Source organism: Felis catus, chromosome B2, assembly GCF_018350175.1.
Source record: "Felis catus isolate Fca126 chromosome B2, F.catus_Fca126_mat1.0, whole genome shotgun sequence".
Classification (NCBI taxonomy): Eukaryota; Metazoa; Chordata; class Mammalia; order Carnivora; family Felidae; genus Felis; species Felis catus.
The window spans coordinates 13,572,691-13,593,097 of record NC_058372.1 but is presented as its reverse complement, the minus strand read 5'-3'; the positions used below and the strand labels follow the sequence as shown (position 1 = coordinate 13,593,097).

At 46.9% G+C, this 20,407-nt stretch overlaps 1 protein-coding gene across 8 annotated transcripts in view; it reads left to right on the top strand.

Annotated features, from left to right (window-relative positions):
- Nucleotides 1–20,407, top strand: part of JARID2 (jumonji and AT-rich interaction domain containing 2) — a 274,188-nt gene that overhangs the window by 154,964 nt on the left and 98,817 nt on the right. For 2 of the 8 annotated variants that reach the window (XM_045057089.1, XM_023253660.2), the window contains one exon: nucleotides 5,580–5,721. The exons of the other annotated variants lie outside the window; for them this stretch is intronic. In XM_045057089.1, the coding sequence (XP_044913024.1) occupies nucleotides 5,580–5,721 (142 nt within the window). The remainder of the gene's footprint in view (nucleotides 1–5,579; nucleotides 5,722–20,407) is intronic. 8 annotated transcript variants of the gene reach the window in all.

Sequence of the window (20,407 nt, the reverse complement as noted above, 5' to 3'; positions counted from 1 at the left end):
TCCCCCCTCACTTTAACCCATCTTTAGGCACTGCTTTTTGTGAAACAGAGGCATTCGATTTTCCTTTGGTTTTGTATTTTGTTATGTACGTGCAGCTAACGGGATGGCTGGTGAAACTTCTTTGTGTCTAAGACGTAAAATTATAAGGGCTGCGCATTTTAAGGCTCCCTCCCCCCCCCCCCTCATTGTTAGCAAAGGATTCCCATCTCTTCCTGCGCTGGTGTTCTAAAATCTATAGCTCTCCTCAGTTGTTTAAGCTGGAGTTCTTGAGCTAATGGGCTTTGGCCTTGTTTGTGTTTGGATTTTCCCACCCCCCTGTGTTCAGGCAAGAGGGAGCTCCTACTTGTACATCTCCAGCCGTCCAAAGGACAGGATTTCTTCTTAACCCTCTGCTGATGCTGTCCCAGGCACAGAAAAGAAGCCAGTTTTGGTGTCTTGCCTTGAAAGCCTTTTTATTTCTTGCTAATTTGGGAGATAGGCTGAAAAGCTCCGGAATTTGATGGCTCCATTCTGTCACACTCGATTCTTTGGGGTTCTCAGCGTGTGAGAACGGACACTGAGGTCATGGTGGCCGAGTGGTCTCAGGCCTGTGACCTGCCCCTCCTGTCAGCTGCTGGTGGCTAGCCAGGGTTGCAGGCGGTCCCCAAGCGGCCTTCCCTCGTGGTGGTTTGGAATTTTCAGCTCATATTTATTGCTTTTGTGAAAGACAATAGACGTGGTTTAATTTAAGTTCAACCTACTGAATATTAATCGAGGAGAACACGTGCTAATATGGGGAGAAGGGAATCTTTGGGCCATTCAATTTCCTCTGTTTAACCTCCTCTCCCAGTGAAGGTATGGGTTTGTCGGAGGGGAGGGGTTGGGGAAGATAAAATCATTTGGTGTCTTTGAAGGAGGGGATGGTGTTTTTGTTGTTTCTCATCAGCTAAAAAGAATAATTCAAAAAATTGACGGCAGGGCTTTGTTAGGGAGAAGAAAAGGCAGTGCGCGTTAGCTTGCCTAATGTTCTGATAATGGCTCTTCTGCCCTGTGAAATTGTATTGCATCTTGCTGACCTAGCTCTTGTGGATTGGGCAGGCAGTATGATTTGGATTAAAACACTCAAAATGAAATGGGGTGGCCACTACACCAGAGGTGTGAGAGTAGGTGGGGGTTGGGGAACACAAAAGAAACCCAGGTCTGTCCAGCCATGTAGACTGCTTAACTAAAAATAAATCTTCGCTGTACAGGACGGGAAGACTGAAATTGAAAGTCGGTTGTGTGCAGCACAAATTGGTCTTGGCCCTTCAAAAGGCCGTGAAAAGCCGAGCTGCTTCCATTTGCATTGACAGGCAATCAGTTCCCGCTGTACGGGCCCCAGTTTCCCTGATCAGGAAAGCGAGTCAGACTTCTGTCTCTGAAATGGGTGTGAAATTTCATAATCCGGTTCCTCTGACTTTGCACTTGTCCGACTTTTGGAGGGGAGAAAAACATCCTGTGCCTTTTTACATTTACTTCTTTGTAAGCTTTTTTTCCGTTGAGAGAGAGGGAGAAAGGGATAGAAAGACTCCTAAGCGGCCCCCGCAGTGCCAGAGTGGAGCCAGACAGATCTCACGAACCACGAGATCATGACCTGAGCTGAAGCCAAGAGTCGGACGCTTAACCGACTGAGCCACCCAGGCGCCCCTGAATGCTCTTCCTCCCCCACCAGAGTGCTACTTTTTTCCCCTCAGTATTATTTGCCACTGGCCCACTCTTTGAGCTTTGTGCGAAGTTGTGTAAAGAACCTTCTTTCCCTTCGCAAAAATCCCCGATGAAAGGTGGAAGAATGGCCCAAGAGAACCGTGGGGTTGGACGCCTTACTTTGATTTGTGTCGTGATAGGTTGTGCAGTCCTCTTCGGTTTCCTCCCCTCTGGTTCACACTTGCACAGAGCCTTACAGTGGCTCAGGCCCCTCGGTCTTCTGGTGTGAACCTTGCTTTCCCCTACAATAGTGGTTCTCAAAATGTGGGCTGCAGACCAGCCAAGGCAGCAAGCATCAGCATCCTGTGGGGACTTGTGAGAATAGGGACAGGCTGGGGGCGAGGCCCCGGGGACTCTGTTTGGAAACGGGATTCTGATTTGTGGTCGAGTTTGAGAATCAGGTGTATAATCTGCCGAGGTGATTATTGTCAGAGGGGCGGGAATATAGCTGTCATTGAACTTTTCTCTGCTAAGTCATTCACTCCCTCACTAGCTGCTTACTCGTGCAGCAAATACGGAAGATCTTGTTCTGTACTGAACTGCACGGTCTGCCCCTGCCTCACCTGACTGCATGTAGCCCTCACTTGTTTCCCCCTTGATCCAAATACAGCTTCAAGACAACCCTTCTTCTTCCTCCTCCTTGACCAGCACCACCACCCCCACCTGTTTTTGGCTTTTGTTTTTAGGTCTATTGCACATTCCAGGTTGGTGTTCCTTGGTGTAGTGGTTGGAAGCTTGCTTTCTGTCCCCATTGATTCATCTCCACTGTCCTCCCCGTCACTTTTTTTCTTGCCCGACAAGTGCCAGGTGTCTTCTTTGCGCATCCTGACTGATCCGTGTGTGTTTGTCGGTCTTCCCCCCTCACCTGAATTTAGATTTTGTGTGATGATGCCTGTATCCCCAGGGCCCCGGCACATGGTAGGTGTTAAGAAAATGAACAGGTGATAAAAACTTGAAGAAAAATTACAGAAAAAAGAAAATGAATGGATGAATTTCCATTCCGTCCCTCCCTCTCTTTATTTTCCTTCGTGGACTTAGGGCCATTGAAAAATAGGAGCTCCACCAAGAGTAAGCTTATATTTCAGAGGCCTCTCTTCTATTAATTTTACCCGCGGTTCTGTAATTGAGAGTTTTTGTTTTGAATTTCCCGTCCTTTTCAAGTGTGGTCATTCACCCACCTCCACTTTACAAATAGGACAGGTATCCCTGGATCAGTTTCTTAATTTCTGAGTATTGTCTGTATTCATACTACTGTTTTCAGTAGTCTTGCTCCCCACCCTGGGACCTTACTAAAGTGCTCTTTATGTAGCATAGTTTTATGTAGTTAATACCTATGTTTTGTGTGTAGATTTAGTGTTTTAGAGCTTCATTAAGTAATCTAAAGGCAGGGAAGATTAATTTTCATATATTTGACCGCCCCCCCTCCCCCCGAGAATATATCCCCAAATATTTCAAAAATTTATATAAAATTGTTGAATGTCCAGCTTTCAGTTGACTTAAAATTAAAAATGATTTCCTTCTCTGGGGCGCTTGGGTGGCTCAGTGGGTTAAACGTCCGTCTTCAGCTCAGGTCACTATCTCCTGGTTCGTGAGTTCAAGTCCCACATTGGGCTCTCAGTGCAGAGCCCACTTCAGATCCTTTGTCCCCACGTCTCTCTGCCCCTCCCCCATGCACGTCCTCTCTGTCTCTGTGTCTCTGTCTCTCTCAAAAATAAATACTTAAATAAATAAATAAATAAATAAATAAATACTAAAAAAAAAAAAATAAGGCATCTGACTCTTGATTCCAGCTTTGGTCATGATCTCTGCATGCTTGGGATTCTCTCTCTCTCCTTCTCCCTCCTCCCCTCCCTTGCTTGCACTTGGACACTCTTTCAAAATAAATAAACTTAAAAAACAAATGGTTTCTATCTCCACACTAGCTATATTTCAGATGCTCAATACCTACATGTAACCAGTGGCCACAGGAGTGGATAGCACGGACCATACTTCTGCCCTTCGACTCCTAGACATCCATATAATTAACGTCTCCTCTTTGCCTCCCAGCGCAAACTTCCCAAATTTCTTCCTCTTCGGGGGAAGTTGTGTATGTTTTCATTTCCATATTGCAGCCCAGCCTCCCACAGCTGCCATGGGATTTATATTTATTGCATCGTATTAGATTGCCAACCGTAGAACATTACTCATTCTCCGAAATGATGTGAAAATAGATAACAAGGGAAGTGTATGCACACACAGGGTTTTGTTGCAATGTGCTACGTCCTTTCAGACGACGTTCCCAAATCTGTAGAATCCTGTATTCTGTATAGTGTTGAGTGCCACGAATAGGAACCACTCTTATGTGTTTGACCCGAAAAGGGATTTAATACAGGGAACTAAGTACTTACAAAAAATTGGTGGAAGGGTTGGAAGATCAAAAATCAAGGGGCCACACTGTACTTTTTTGGCCTTGCTTAAAAGCCAAACACTGATTCCCAGCTGCTGATGCCCATGAGGCTGGTGCCTAGATCGTGAAATTGGGGGCCAGTCACTGTGGACATTTGTGTTGGGGCAAGCTTCCCATTGCTAGGACTTAAGTCGTGTCCAGAACCCGAGATGCAGGAACATCTGCATGCTAGAAGACTGGCCAGGCTTTTTTTACTCAGCTGTCACCCGTTAGTGTGGCTTTAGTGCGGCTTTAGTGCTTATTAAAATACTTCAATATCCCTTGGCACGGCCCTTTCCCTGTGACCTTTCTCCAGTTATTAAAAGCACATCACAGGGGCCCCTGGGTGTCTCAGTTAAGTGTCCAACTTCAGCTCAGGTCATGATTTCACAGTTCGTGAGTTCAAGTCCCACATTGGGCTCTGTGCTGACAGCTCAGAGCCTGGAACCTGCTTCAGATCCTGTGTCTCCCTCCCCCTCTCTCTGCCCCTCATTCGTTCATATCCATCCTCTCTCTCTCTCTCTCTCTCTCTCTCTCTCTCTCTCTCTCTCTCTCTCTCAAAAATAAATATTAAAAAAAATTGAAAAAAAGAAATCACATCCTTGGGTGGTCACAACACTCCCTCTTCTGCATGGTGTCCTATATGCAGTTCTAGAGAATCCTTATCCTTTGAGACCATCAAAGGTAAATGTGACTGTCTCCCGTAACGGACTACTAGGCAGATGAAGTTGTGTAGTAGGATTTCTAGTTAATAACCTAAGCTGTGGCTCCAAAATACTGATGCGTTTGCTTGTGTCGTTCCTGAAGGCCATTCTAGAAAGGATTTCAGTGTTTCTGAGAGTATGTCTTCAGCCCTTTGAAGGAAAACCAGTTCAACTCGGTAACACACGAGGTGCCTTTCTTTCCACCACCCACCCCCAGCCTCAAAAGATGTTTGTGTATTTTGAAAAGAACCCTGCAGTATACTGTGTTACAGAACTCTGCTTGGATTTCTTACTGTTGAAACTACTATCTGGGCCTAAAGTAGGATGAAGTGTCCCACTCAGAAGGGACCTGTACCCTTTTCTTTTTAAAAAAAATTTTTAAAAACGTGTTTATTTTTGAGACATAAGAGTTTGAGCGGGGGAGGGGCAGAGAGAGAGAGAGAGGGAGACACAGAATCCGAAGCTGGCTCCAGGCTCTGCCCTGTCAGCACAGAGCCCTACCCGGGGCTCGAACCCAGGAACCACGAGCTCATGACCTGAACTGAAGTCGGACACTCAACCGACTGAGCCCCACCCCCCCCAGGTGCCCCAGGACTTGTACCTTTTAATCCTGTTCTTTCCAAATTCTGGTCTGTCCTCATCAGCCGTTGTGTGAGGGGTAACTGTGGTAAAGCGCTGCTTCCTGATGTCATGTGTTTTAAGTGTTTGTCCCCTTTTCTCACCTGTAGGGCTCCTTGGTCATGGCCAGTCTAAGGGATTAGGACCAGCGTCAGAACAGTCAGAGAATGAGAAGGACGATGCATCCCAGGTGTCCTCAACTAGCAACGATGTTAGTTCTTCAGATTTTGAAGAAGGGCCGTCGAGGAAAAGGTTAGTACCCAAGGCTGAAAATGCTGACGCCTTAAACCAGGGACCTCAAACCAGGCGCCAGGTTTTCCCACAGGGAACACACTCGGGCCCCCTCACCCTGCCTCCTGGTTTTCTCAGAGGAGCCAGGGTTCTGGATGTGTCACAGCCCATGTCCTGGTTTCTAAGTATTGTCCACCAATTGTCATGAGAAATGAACACACTTCAGCAAATGCTCTGGGCCTCACAGAACCTCTTCTTGGCCTGAGAATTGGCCCTGAGGGTTTACCGACTTGTAATTCTTGTCTTCACTGATCCTTTTCATCGACTCTCCCGTTTGTGGAGTCCATTCAATGCTATTTCTTTTTGCCATGTCTGAGGAGAGCCGTTCCTAACCGCGTGAAGAACGAAATGTGGTGTTCCTGAAAATTTTCTCCCTCCTCAGGAAAGCAGAACGGCTTGGTGTTCAACTCTGTCAGCAGTGGCGGAATCATTCATGAAACTTTTAATTTACCAGGTTTTTATTTTTTATTGTTTCTTAATTTAAGGACTTTCCTGAATAATAAGCTTGTGAGAGTTTGATAGGGAAGTTGGCTATGAGAGCTTGATAAGCTTGTGGTTTCCTGGTCAAACAGCAGCAGTGACATTATATAATGCTTTTAGTCCGGTGTTTCAAAATCCCCTTGCTGGTCACCTGTCTTATTTCATTCCTCATGTGTTGTGTTGTGTCCCCCCCCCCCCCCCTTTAGAATTTATATTTCATTTTTTCTTTCTTTCTTTCTTTCTTTCTTTCTTTCGTTCGTTCGTTCGTTCGTTCGTTCGTTCTTTCTTTCGTTCTTTCTTTCGTTCTTTCTTTCGTTCTTTCTTTCGTTCTTTCTTTCGTTTTTTCTTTCGTTTTTTCTTTCTTTCTTCCTATTCTCATACTTGTGATTTTCCTGGATGACTCGATTAAGGACTTTTTCTTAGAACTTCCGTCGTGTAAGAGGTTGGGGAAAGGGGGGAAAAATCCCCTTTGGTTGCCTCTGTTTTACTCTTTCTACAGAATTCTAAATTACCTTTCGGAAACGATCTAGATGCGTGTATCTAACAACTGAACAGAGTGGAAATTAAGAGGAAAGGAATGGATTGGCCATGGGTTAGGTATTCCAAATCCTTAACAGAACTGGACTTTGGTCTGAACGTTGACGTGATCGCTCAGTCTTCTTGTATTTGCCTCCATCATGCAGTGTCTTCGTTTGGAAAACCCGTGTTGCGTTTTCTCTTAATTCTTGGCACTGCGTCTGAGAAGAGGTCCCAGATTTGTTATTAGTACACTCAGCAAGCATATGTAAGAAGTTTCTCTGCCAGTGTATTGGGCCTTGCAAGTTACTCTCTTTACAGACCCTTGGGTGAGTGTCTCAGCGACAAGCCTATTACATTTCAGATACTGGGCCACAAACACTCTCGCTCTGCCCCAGTTTGAGAAATGCATCCTCACAAGAGAGGGAATTCGAGAATGTGTGTTATAAATCCCCTCAGTAAATATATTGGAACGTGTAATGATATTATCCATGCTTGCAAACATGGGTGGGTGGTCATGCATCTGGCATCTTTCATCACTGTTTAGGGAGCAGAATTCTATGAGTGGGGTTGGAAATGTCAGTCCCCGCTCCTTTAGCCGCATGGTTGTCAATCACTCTCACCTCCAGAAAGATCCTGCCAGCGTGGGGGGGTGGTGCCCGAGATCAGTCGGTTTCATTCTCTTGGTCAGTTTCATTCTCTTGGTCGGTTTCATTCTCTTGGTCGGTTTCATTCTCTTGGTCGAAGGGGGTCGCTGGCCCTTTGTCCTTGACCCCAGCGCCTTTCTCCGGTGCTGCTGGCCTCCTCTTTGCACGGTGCTGTGTAGTAGCTGTGCAGCAGCTGTATGCAAATCAGTCCTTTTAACTTTTGTTCTCCAGGACAGTGGAAAAGAGAAATTTTGTTCAGGGTGAATCTCAGGAAAACGTGACCATTGCTAATCTGCTTTAATTAGTGTGCCAAGTAACTTGTTTTACGGGATTAAGGATTCATAGCTGCATTTCATTTGGTTATAATCGCACTCTACTTAGTGAAATCCATCAGGGACATAATGTAGGTTATGGTTTGACAGGTTAGGTTAGATTTCGGGCTGGTCTGGGGTGGTCTGGATTTGACAGGAGGTGGGGGGGGCTTTGTAGTTTACCAATAAGTAGGTGGGGTAGTTAGGGCTAAAATTTCTTGCAGGGTTCTAGGGTACGTCGCAAATACAAAATAATAATGCTTTCTGGCTTTCAAAGAGCTCGTTTGTTTTGATCTCCACTTCATTTGTATTTGGCATGAACCGTGCCTTCCGAGACACATCGTTAGAACTGGAATCTGAATTCCTGGGGCTTTGTCAGCGCTCTGCCAGACTTCAGTGCTCAGCCTTCCTTTATCTTTCACCTATTAGACCTTTTTAAATAATCGAATAGGGTGTCGTGTAGTGTGCTGTCTCTGCTGATGACTGGTCAAGCTCAGAGTACCCGCCTAAGGTCGTTGTTTCCAAATGTCACTTGGAGCATTTGGTGGATTGTTGATTAGATGCTACTTTTTACCGTGTGTCTAACGTTCCCTGAGCCTTGTGTATATATAGTGTGTATGTGTGTGTGTGTGTGTGTATGGTCGAGAGGAGCAAATCTTGTGATGGACCACTTGGGTTCTCTGTAGGCATTTAGACTGTGTGGGACAACACACGGAATCCTAAACTTGGAGGGCCATGATTTAGGTCTTTGCTCTGAACACAGCCTTCTCTTTGAGCATTGCTAGCCATTCTTGTACAGTTAATTGCTCTTCCTAAATACATGGTTTTTAGGATCACCACTTAATATGCCTTTTGTCTTGGGAGTGGAGGGAAGAGGGAATTTGTGTTTGAGTTTCGTAAGAAGAATTAAGATACGAAGTGTAGACTAGGCCAGCCTCAGTTAGACCTTGCCTTGAGTTTCCAACCTGGAAATGAGAGCAATTCCATTTTCTTTTTTTTTTTTTTTTTTTAATTTTTTTTTTTTCAACGTTTATTTATTTTTCGGACAGAGGGAGACAGAGCATGAACGGGGGAGGGGCAGAGAGAGAGGGAGACACAGAATCGGAAGCAGGCTCCAGGCTCCGAGCCATCAGCCCAGAGCCCCACGCGGGGCTCGAACTCACGGACCGCGAGATCGTGACCTGGCTGAAGTCGGACGCTCAACCGACTGCGCCACCCAGGCGCCCCAGAGCAATTCCATTTTCTGATGATGCCTGTCATGTGACTTTCAAGTGTTCAGTGCAAACATGTCATGTGTTTACAAAGTGTTATTTTGGTACAGGAACATCTCCCCCTCCCCCCTCCCTGAGCTACATTTGGCCCTGTGTACTTGGTGCCATTGGTTTTACTGGACATTGGGGATCTTTTTGGCATACAGAAAGCAAAAGAATCCAGAGCTCTAAAGGACTTATTTTTTCTTTATTGAGGCAAACATGAAAGGTATCCAGCCATCGGAAGGTAGTCCTCGGAAATCTTTGTCCGCTCTTTGTAAAACAAAACCCACCCCCTCTCGAAGCCCTTTGCCTCTTTGATGGACACGACATCCCAGCCACTGATGATCTCTGGAGGACTCTGAGCTGGTGGGAGTCTCTACCTGTTGATTTTCCTTGTCTTTTGATCACTGGGGTGGATGCCATTAAAAGATACGCGTCAACGTAGTGTTAATGTTCAGAACGGAAACATTATAGAAACTTGGAGCTTTTAATCAGCACCTTCTGATTCCGATGGTGACCATGCCTACCGGGTTCCTTTCCCTCCCCATCCTGTTGCACGGACAGTGCCTGTCCTGTTACTTTTTGCAGGGCACGCAAGTTTTACGAGAGTCAAGGGTATCTTTTGAGTGTTTTTAGAAGCCAGAATGGAGATTCTGTCAGTCAGCTGTGGAAAGACTCAGATGGTGATGGGAATATGGATTACTTTTTAGGAACAGTGAGGACTGGAGTTAGACTATGTGGCTTGCTGTTCGGGCCCAGCATCTATTTGTCCCGTGCCTTTGGACAGGTTCTTGTAGCATTGCTGGGCTGCAGTTTCCTTATTTGTTAAAATATCTTTTTTTTTTTTTTTAATGTTTATTTTTGAGACAATGTGAGAGACAGAGTGCAAGCAGTGGAGGGGCAGACAGAGGGGAGACGCAGAATCCGAAGCAGGCTCCAGGCCCTGAGTTGTCAGCCCAGAGCTCGACGCGGGGGCTCGGGCTCCCGAACCGCGAGATCACGACCTGGAGCTGAAGTCGGACGCTCAACCCACTGAGCCACTCAGGCGCTCCTAAAATGTCTTTTTAAGAGTAGTAACCACCTTGTGGTGGTTTTGTGCACTGCACAAAGTGAATTTGTGAAGAGCCCCTAGGTATGTGATGCATACCATGTGTCAGATGCTGTGTTATTAGTGATCATCGCTGAATGACCCCTGAATTGTATGTGAGCATGTGCATTTATTGGGAACTTCTCAAACACGTTTTAGAGGAATTTTGATTTCTACAAACTGCGGTAATCACTGTGGTGACACTGTCACCACCATCTGTGGGCAGATGGAAGAGTGTAGGCGGGTATCTCTTCTGAAGTTCCTGAGTCACAGGAAGGGACCCTATGGCTTTTAGTGTGGATTTCCTCCACGGAGGTTGGCGTAACCAGGTTATTTGCCCGCGTGAAGCAGTCCTGAATGGGATGAGGTTCAAGGTTGCGAAGATGGGCTGTTGGTGAGCAGATTCCGTCTCCACCATGCACCTTGCTGCCAGGGAGGCTTCTGTTTTGCTAGTACCAATGGCTAAGATCCCTGACTCACTTTGAAAGAAAACTCTAAGAGAGTCTAGTGAACTAGCACAAAGGGGGGGGCAGGGGCGGGTTTCTTGTTAAACAGCTTAGGCCATTGATGATACAAGACTCGAGTTCACAGATTGTCCCACTGCAGTGGACTGGGTTTTGAATAGGAGAATCATCTTAAGAGGGAGGATGCCATGACTTAGGTGCATTGAGTTTCTGGTTACAAATACGTGTTGAAGATGGTGAGCCTTCTCCTGGGCTTTTGGAATAGGTATTCCTTTCATAGCTGAAGAGTCAGTACGGACGCGTTCCTTATTTCTGTTCTGAGTTACTTGGGTGATACAAGATACTTTTCTACCTCCAGATTTGGAAGGAGGATTGGGCCAAACGCATAGCGTTCTTTCTTGGCACTGTTAGGCATTGGAATTATTCACTGTGAACATCCTGAAGAATTAGAGTTTTTAAAAGTCTAAATGTTTGCTTCCCTTTAACAAAATGCATTATTAGTCCAGTTTAATTCTTAATTTTTTATTTTTTAAATGTTTATTTTTGAGAGAGAGAGAGACAGAGTACGAGCAGCAAGGGAGTGGCAGAGAGAGGGAGACACAGAATCCAAAGCAGTCTCCAGGCTCTGAGCTGTCAGCGCAGCGGGGCTCGAACTCACAAACTGCAAGATCATGACCTGAGCCAAGGTCGGACGCTCAACTGACTGAGCCACCCACGGGCCCAAGTAGTCCAGTGTAATGCTAAAGATACTTGCCTTGCTGTTATTGCCAAGATTGAAAGCAAAACAAGCAACAAATAGCCTTAGATCTGTTCCTCTTAATCTTTGGTTTAGAGTTAGACGCTTCCACTGACCAGGGTATTACAGATGGTTTTGTCGTTATAGCCTTGAAGACTATTTTACCTAGTAGAGACGAGTACTATTAACATTTTTTAATTCTACAGCTATCTTGACTAAGATCGAGACTCTACTTATGGGAAGTAAAGAAGGGACAAAATTGCAGAATGGAATATTATGTGGGATCCCTAATAACCACTGAAAATAATTGTGGAATTATATATAGGGTAAATGGAGATGTGTCAAGCCTGTCTGCTTTTCTTTCCTTCTTGTAGATCTGTCTTTCCCGGGTCATTTTCCTTTTGCCTGACAGGACTTTAAATATTTACTAGTCTGCTGGTGTTGGATTACTCTTCCAGCTTTAATGTAAGAATTATAGGATTATTTCCAGTTCTAAGAAGTTTACCTTCATTTTATTTTTTAAAAAATTTATTTATGTATTTTGATCAAGCAAGCCGGGGGGGGATTTCAAGCAGGATCTGCACCCCCCCAGCGTAGAGCCTCAAGTGGGGCTGAAACTCACGAACTGTGAGATCGTGATCTGAGCCGAAGTTGGACGCTCAACTGACTGAGCCACCCAGGCCCCCCCCCCCCCCCCCGTAATTTATCTTCATTTTAAAAAGATATTTTGCGCATTATAGGATTTTAGGGTGGTGTCCCTGCCCCTGGCCGAGGTATTTTAAAGTTAATGTCCACTGTCTCCTGTTTTGCATGGTTTCCAACAAGAAGTCTGCTGTCACTCTTTTTTTCTTTTTTTAAAACCCTCTCCAAGAAGTATCATTTTTTCCCAGTCTACTTTTTAAGATTTTCTTCTTCTTAACCATACCATACCATACCACGTCCCTTGGAATAGTTTGTTTCTTGTGTTTAGAGTTCACTGAACTTCTTTGTTCTGTAAATTTTGTCAGTTTGGGAAACATCAGAGGTAGTAATTTTGCGAATATCTGTTAGCGTGTGTTCTTTTCCCCTTTAGGTTTTTCAGTTGCGTGTCTATTTGGGTTGGGCTGCTTGCTCCTTGAGGCTCAGTTCCTTTCATCCCCATCCCCCCCCCCCCATGTTTTACTTTAGGTGGTTTTTTTTCTTTTTTAATTTTTTTTTAATGTTTATTCACATTTGAGAGAGACACAGAGACAGAGTGTGAGAGGAGAAGGGGCAAAGAGAGCCAGACACAGAATCCGAAGCAGACTCCAGGCTCTGAGCTGTCAGCACACAGGCCAGCGCGGGGCTCGAACTCAGAAACTGCAAGATCATGACCTGAGCTGAAGTCGGATGCTTAACCGACTGAGCCACCCAGGCACCCCCATTGCTTTAGGTAGTTTCTACCCATTATCTGTAGAAGTGTATTTTTTTTTTTTCTTTTTAACCTCAGATTTTTATCTCTAGAAGTTAGATTTTGGTCTTTCTGAGTAATCTTCAGTGGCCCTCCTGTGCTTACTCTCTACTTTCTTGAACTCATAGAGCACAGTGACAGTAGAGGTTTTAGTACATGTGTCTGCTAATTCTATCAGCTGTGTTATTCAGGAGTCAGTTTGGGATTGACTGACGTTTGGCCTCATTAGAGGTCATATTTTCCTGCTCTTTTGTTTGCCTGATGATTTCTTCTTGGATGTCCGGCAGCACACATCTTCCTTTGGGTTCTGTCTGGATGCGTTTGTATTTCTCTACCTGTTCTTGAGCGTTGCCCTAAGGTGTGATGAAGTTCGTAGGAAGCCGTTTGGTCCTTTTGGATCTTGGCATTTCAGCTTTGTTGGATAGAGCCAGAGCCGTGTTTTCTGTAGGGTTAAGTTCGTCCCACTGCTCAGGCACGAGGAGTCCTCGCTGCCCCGGGAGCTAATGGCATTTGCTGTTTTGGCTAGTAGGTACAGGCACCGTTCCCGGTGCTGTGTGGGATTCGGTGACTGTTACCTCTAATTGTTTCCCGTGGTATTTTGCATTCCGTCGTTTCCTGACGAGTGCCTGCTGGTACTCTGTGAATACTTGAGGAGCCTCCAGAATTTTCTGTGTGGCCCTCTCCCTTCCAGGACTCTGCCTTACAGGTTCTCTTCCATACCTTGGCCTTCGCAACTCCTAGCTCCTTTTTGCTCAATTTCGATTCCTCTAACCCCTGCTTGAATTGCCCCGTCCGTGGGCTGTGGTCCTGATCTGTTGACCAGGGCCCCAGTCCTGATCTGTCGAGGATCACAGTGCTTTGTTTTGTGACTTCCATTGTCTTGTGAGGATTTTTAGTTTCTTTCAGGCGGTACGTTCAGTCCTGTCCCTGTCGTTCTGTTCCTTGAACGTTGAGTGAGAGGGAGAAGGGTACCACCAGGAAACGTAACTGCCGTGTTTGCACTTTATCTTAGTCATGGTCCTAACCTTTCCAATTTTGTTAGTCATTAAAAGAAGAAAAGAGTGAATTGCATAAGTAATCTCTGACGCACTGTAGGAGAATCTCAAAATAAAGAAGCAATTGATCTATAAATAGCAAGTCCCGCGGTTCTGCAAGAGAGCGTGTGACTGTTAGGAATACTTGAGACTCTTTGAAGTTCTAGAACCTCTGTTTCTAAAAGAGAAAGAACGGCTTAGTGAATAGAACATATGGTGCTTAATCAATCTTACCTTAATCCTGACGAGACACCTGGAAGGTTTTATTATCCCTCTTTCATAGCCGAGTCAACAAATTTTGAAAATACTTAACTGGTAACACCTTTTTCTTTCTTTTCTTTTTCTTTTTCTTTTCTTTTTCTTTTCTTTTTTCTTTTCTTTTTTCTTTTCTTTTTTCTTCTTTCTCCTTCCTTCCTTCCTTCCTTCCTTCCTTCCTTCCTTCCTTCCTTCCTTCCTTCCTTCCTTCCGGAGTGGGGAGAGAGGCCAAACATGAGCAGGGGAGGGCAGAGAAACCCAGAATCCGAAACAGGCTCCAGGCTCTGAGCTGTCAGCACAGAGCCTGATGCGGGGCTGGAACACATGAACCGTGAGATCATGACCTGGGCCGAAGTTGGACGCTTAACCGACTGAGCCACCCGGGCACCCCAGTGACACATTTCTTAGAAGTAGCAAAGTCAGGGTTGGAATCCAACACTTCATATCTATAATGCCTGGACTTTTCCACTACACCACATCCCCTTCCATTGGGTCCTTCAAATGTAGGTCTTACTTTTTCAGGTACCTGTGGGACAGACAGATTCCAGAAGGACACTCCTTTTGGGCCAGCAGCACCTGGCTTGGTGAACTGAACCATGGCTGGGTCACACCCTGTCTTGCTGAGCATGTTTGTGCAATGCACACTCCGTGTGGCCCCCTCACATCTTAGTAAATGTTTTCTTCTCTGCCAAGTGTTTGTATTCCTTCTTTCATGAATTAAAAATTCTTTTTTTTTCTGCATTGTAAACCAAGCAGTAAATAGAAAGAGGGGGAAAGCTGTAACTTGAGTAAACCACATTTTGCTTTTGCATCCTTTCTGGAGTCCTCCAGTATTCGAGGTTACAGGTCGTGCTTTTCACGCACAGGGGCACTGGGGAGAGGTCCATCCTGGATGCGAGAACATTCAGGACCTAGTTGACTCTTCCTTTCAGGTGGCTGTTCCAAACAGATCTGTGACTAATTTATGACTGTAGTGGGTTGTTCCCATGTTCCTCTGGGAGGATCCTCTTTGATTTTGGCTTTTCAGTAGTTTGGCGTTGGTGGGCTCTGAGGGGCAAGAGTTCAAGTATTGGCCCAGCTCATGGCGTCTGCTTCATGGACGCATTTCTTACAATGCAGGTTTGGGAGGGGAGTCTCTATCTGTAGCTCTTCCTACCTTGAGCGTTGGCCCAGATAAAATGGTCACGGACGTGAAGCTGAAGGTCAGATGTCTTCGGTCAAGTAGCAGAGGGATACCAGATCATTTCAGATTATGCCAGAGATTTCCAGTGGTTGAAGCATGCACGTGTTCTGTTCACTGCAGGATGGCACATGCAGCTCTCCCACGTTCATGGTTAGGTTTTTTTCCCTGCAGCCAGAGCCCTGGGCTGCTGTTCAGATCTCTCAGATGATTTTCAACAATTCTCTCCCTCGCCCTCCGCCCTCCCTAACTCATGGCACGGGTTCTCGCTATTAAAAAGAACCCCCCCCCCCCTTTCTGTTGCCCATGGTGAATAGAGCCTGGCTGCGGCCCCATCTGCAAAACAAAGGGAGCCGCTGTAATAAACATAACGTCTGACTGGTTTTGTGCATGAGATTACTTAAGGGAGGTTTATGGGGTTCCCCATCTCCCCTGCCTAGCTTAGAATTTTAACTGCCTGGCAGATCGGTACTTAGGTGGCATGATCCGGGGGTTACAAAATAATCTTCTGCGGCCTTCTCTCACGTTACTGGTGCATCTTGAGGCCATCCTGGTCTTCCTTCGCACACATGTTGGGCCTCTCTGACTCCGTACGCGAATCGTGTCTCAAGGTACCAGGCAACTCCCTTTACGGAGGCCCAGAGGTGCAACCCAGCCCTCTGTCTGGCAAGGCAGCAGAGGTCCAGGTGGATTTTGGGGGTGTGGGGTAGAGTTCTGTTGTTGGTTGTTAGGAAATCCAGAATATCCAAGTCAGGGTGGAGTTGGACACTGTAGAAGGAAGAACCTGCAACGAGGGGGCACGTGAAGTTCCCGGGTGACCGAGCAAACTCAGGCTGGTGTTTGGAGGTTGCCTTGAAAGAACGTGCATGGGTTGGGTCCAGGAGTTAGGTTTAAATGGCAGGGTAGACCTGTAGGTTCCCTTTGGAATGTTCTCGTCCCCCTTCCTTCTATCCTCTATCTCTAGCTGAAGCAAAGGCTTGTTGTTACTACCTAGCCAGGATGCAAGGGCTGAGCCTCTTCGTGCTTGCATTTCGCCCTGGATCGGATGTCTGGGATGCGGGAGCTGGGGCACCGTGTCACTTGACTCATGCCGACTCCTGTCATCCTGAGGAATGGCGGGGAGGGGGTGGGAAATAAGCCTAGAGGGTAGCGTTCCAGGGCTCTGGGCACCCATGCTGGCTGGCACGTTGGTGCTGTGGTCCCAGCCGCCCTGTCTTCGGCTGCGTCTCCTTATCTGCTTTCCTGGCCCTGGAACGGCTATCCTAGTGAAGCCGTCTCCCTCCTCTCCTCCTTCTAGGCCGTGTGGCGGGGACTCGGTGCTTGGCCTCCTGGGCCCCTGTTGCTGGCTTCCCTTCTGGCCAGTCACCAGTTAGTAGGTGTATCCCCAGAACCAGGACTCCGGGGGAGGGGGGCTCACAGCCACCTGGCCTCTAGGAGGTGAAAACTGCTTTCGGAGCACGGGCCTCCTCCCCCACATCCCAGGAGGCCACCCTCCCTGGGACGGCCTTCCCAGGCCTTGGTGTACAGGAGGTTTTTAAAACTCTTAGATCATAACCCCCAGGCATGTGTAGACTATTTGTATCCAGCCTGTAGATCTTAAGGCGGGTGGTACCAGGGTGAGACGCTGGTGTCTGAATGATCCTCAGAGCCTGAGGATTTAAGTTGGAACATGTTTTCCCCGCACAGTCTTACAGTGAGGCCCTTGATTAGAAATTGGGGAAAAGAAAAATTAAACATTAGAATATGAGATTAGGTCTGGATCCCAGCTTGTCCTCTTAGCTCTCCATGAGAGAGTCATCCCCCCTTGCCCCCCGCCATACCCCCTTCGCAGGGTGGCCACAATGAACACTTGATACAGCACTTACACACTCGCAGCATGCCTATGTAAATACGTGTGCAGTTCAGTGCTGGCCATCGCTCTAAATTCGTCACATGTGATAGTCCCATTTAATTCTCCTAGCAAACCCCGTGGGATCGGTCTTTTACTATCATCCCATTTTACTGATGAGAAAACTGAGGCACAGCGTGCACTGTGCACAAGAGATAAAGAGCTTCTGGCACATCGTCAGGATGCAGGAAATGGTTTCTGTCACCTTGAGTAAATCCGTGAAGAGCCATCGTGGAGTGCTGCTGATGGAGAGAGACAGAGGGTTGTGTTTTCAAGAGTGTTTGGAACAGCCTGAGAATTCTGCAGTCTGGGCACAGTGATCCCATTTTAACTCTCAGAGGAGTGTGACCCTCGGAGTGTCCAAGGGCGCAATTCATAATTCAAAATTCGAGTTGTTTGCCAAGTCCTGGAATGGAGCTTTAAAAGAAAAAAGATTCGTGAAGCCCGATCTTGTGGTCCAGGGGACCTCCAGTCCAGGGAGAGGAAACCGAAGCAGCTGGTTTCCAGTGCTGGGTGGCGAGCGCCACGGTAAGATGTGACATCCGTGGACCCGGACTGAAGAGCGGGCAGGGTTGTCTAGGGACATTGGGGCATCCGTAAGGTGACCTGTGCACAGAGTCTTTCCTTCCACGGAGAGCAAAGGAGACTCTTGCTGTGTTTTAAGACCCCACGCTAGAGCGGGGGAGAAGTCTTGTGACTTCCTGACAGAATGTTAGGAACCTGTGCCAGTGTCTCAGCCAAAATAATGCAGAGAGAAAGAGACAGACAGAGGCAGGCCTAGGGCTCCACTGACCGGTGCCTTGTGTGCTAGGCTGCTTGGCTTTCCCAGCTCCTCCCCGGCCCTGAGCCTCTGCATTGTCCTGGGCTGGGATTGGGCCTTGACACGTGAAGTGGTTCTTAAGGCTCTGTAGCAGGCTGCTTCTGGAAAGAGGTCTTTGTGCTTCAGTGGTGTATCTGACCTCACAAGAGGACTGGGAGAAGGCAGGGTTTATTTACTTAACTTTTCTTTATCAATATGGTGAGCCCGAGACCAGAGGGTTAGTTGATATTTTGAAAAGGCACACGTGGATGGTTATGGGATGAGGGGAAGGGTATTGGGTCCCAGTCTAGTTGTTTCTATCTTGTTGAAGCCTTAGAATTGACACGGTGCTATTGTAGTTGATTTTAGAAGACTCATGTGTAAGAGCGCGGGGCACCTCTCACACCACACCCCCTCACCACCCCTTCCTGGGTATAGAAATGACACATTGACCAGGGGTCCTGCAGAGACAGTGCTGTGGGCTGGGAGCTGTGTAGGCCTCAGGGTGGAAAGGGCCAGCTAGACAGCCTGGCAGTCCCCGATAGCCCAGATGGTCCTTAAATGAAAGAACCTATCTCAGCCCTAGATAGGAGCCTCGGGTGCTTTAAACCTTGGTCCCTGAGTCGGTCTAAGCCAGGATGTGTTCCCAGGCACTGAATCTATTTGTTGGATGACAGCATTAGCTTTTGTTGATCATATAGGTGGAGACAGACCGACTCCCTGTCTTCACCTTAGTAAATAAAAGACAAACCCCAATCTGGATTTGTATTTTATTTTTTTTTATTTTCCTTAAATACCAGGGGAAGAGTTGACTTGAACATGAGGTCCAGGGCTAATTAAAAGGGAGGGTGGGGGTGGGGAGGGGAACTATCACTGTCCTTTTCTGGTTTTTATCAGAAGGCTTTTAGTATAAACTCCCATTGGCTCCATCCTGTCCTGAGTTTTAAAGTTAGCATGGAATTTCGATCTTTGCGTGTCAAAGCACCACCTATCTGGCCTTGGGTAATTAGGGGTGGGGTAATGCTTACACAGATAGGGCTCACAGTACCTAGGGGTCCAAAGCAGGGAGAACATCCATCTTTCCATCCTTGTGCAGCTTATCTTTAAGTTTACTGTTCATGCTGATTTTTTTTGGAATTTGTATGAAGCTTTTCGTTGGTGGAACTGGGCTCCTCTTCCCTCGTTTTTGGTTTTTTTCCCTGACAAATGTGGGATTCTGTCTAGAGAAGTCTTTGTAGATCCTCGGTTCTTCTGCATAAACGCACACCACTATCCTACAGGCCGGCGCACGTGGGTCTTCCACATGAAGGAAGGAACCGGAAGCCTGGGGCCTGCCCCAACGCAGGTGTGTCCTGTGTAGGGTTACAGATTGGCCAAACACCTCTGATTTAATTGGCCGGCAGTCATCGCTGATGACAAATTTTTAGACACTTGTGGGAGTGGGCAGCTGCCCCCCGAAATGTGCTTGAGGTTCCTGGTGATGTGCACGCAGGCTTCTGGCCACATTATTTAAGGAAAATGGCTTGTGAATTTCATCTGAGGTGGTTTCATTACTGCTGTGGCCATTTCCTTTTTCCGTTACCTCGGAGATCTGATTGCAGGGGTATCCCTTTTACCTCCCATGCAGATTCTGATCTAGCTTGTGGTTGCCACGGAAACCGGGTACCGGTTTCTTGCCTTCTTCCTGTATCCCGGCTCCTCATAATCTCTTAAATATGAATGCCTGTGCCACGTGCTTCTGACATCCCCCCCTTCCCCCCTGCACAGGACAAGTGTAAACCTGTCCCTGATCTTTGCAGCAGTATCTGGCCCTCCTGGAAACATCTTATCAGTTCGGGAGTTTTCCTTGATGAAATCGAGAGGGAGGGAAATAGACACTGGTTCCAGACGGCTCACATGCAAGGCACTGGATGCGGCTTTGTGAGGTTTGGAGGCACCTTGTCTGTGAAGGGGGTGACGTGACAGCCGTTTTGTGTCACTTGTGGTTCACATGTGCCTGGGTTGTTAGGGGTGGCTTTTTATGCAGAACATTCCTTGTCAGTACCCCCTCCCCCCTTCCCCCCTGCTGCTTTGCAGCTCCATTAAAAGCAGTGTACGTTGTTGTTGCCTCTTGGATGGGAAGAGAATGTTCCTGCCTTGAGCACCCAGCTCTGTTCCCTCCCTCTCTATTCTAGAGCTGGGCCCGAGGGTGGGGGGTGGCTGGAGAGATTCTCAGAGGACCGGCTAAGGAGGTGAGGCAGCCGTAAATGACTTGTTACTGGTTGGCTTCTGATGTCAGAAATGTAAAGAATCCTAATCAGAAGTCGTGCCCCGCGCCCCTCCCCCCCTAAGGTAAATATCAGGCAAGAACATTTTCTCTTTTGTTTTCAATTCAGTTGCTTTGATTTGCACAAGATAGAATCTTTTAAAGAGTGTAATCCTCATAAAATGCCTTGATCTGTGTCTCATGAAGCTTAAAGCCTGTTGCAGGGAATGGGTGTAGAGTCAGGGTCATCAGGGTGGGGAGGAAACGGGCGATCTCCCCATCTAGTCCTGCTCACTCGTCCTTCGCGCTTTTTTAAAAATTTG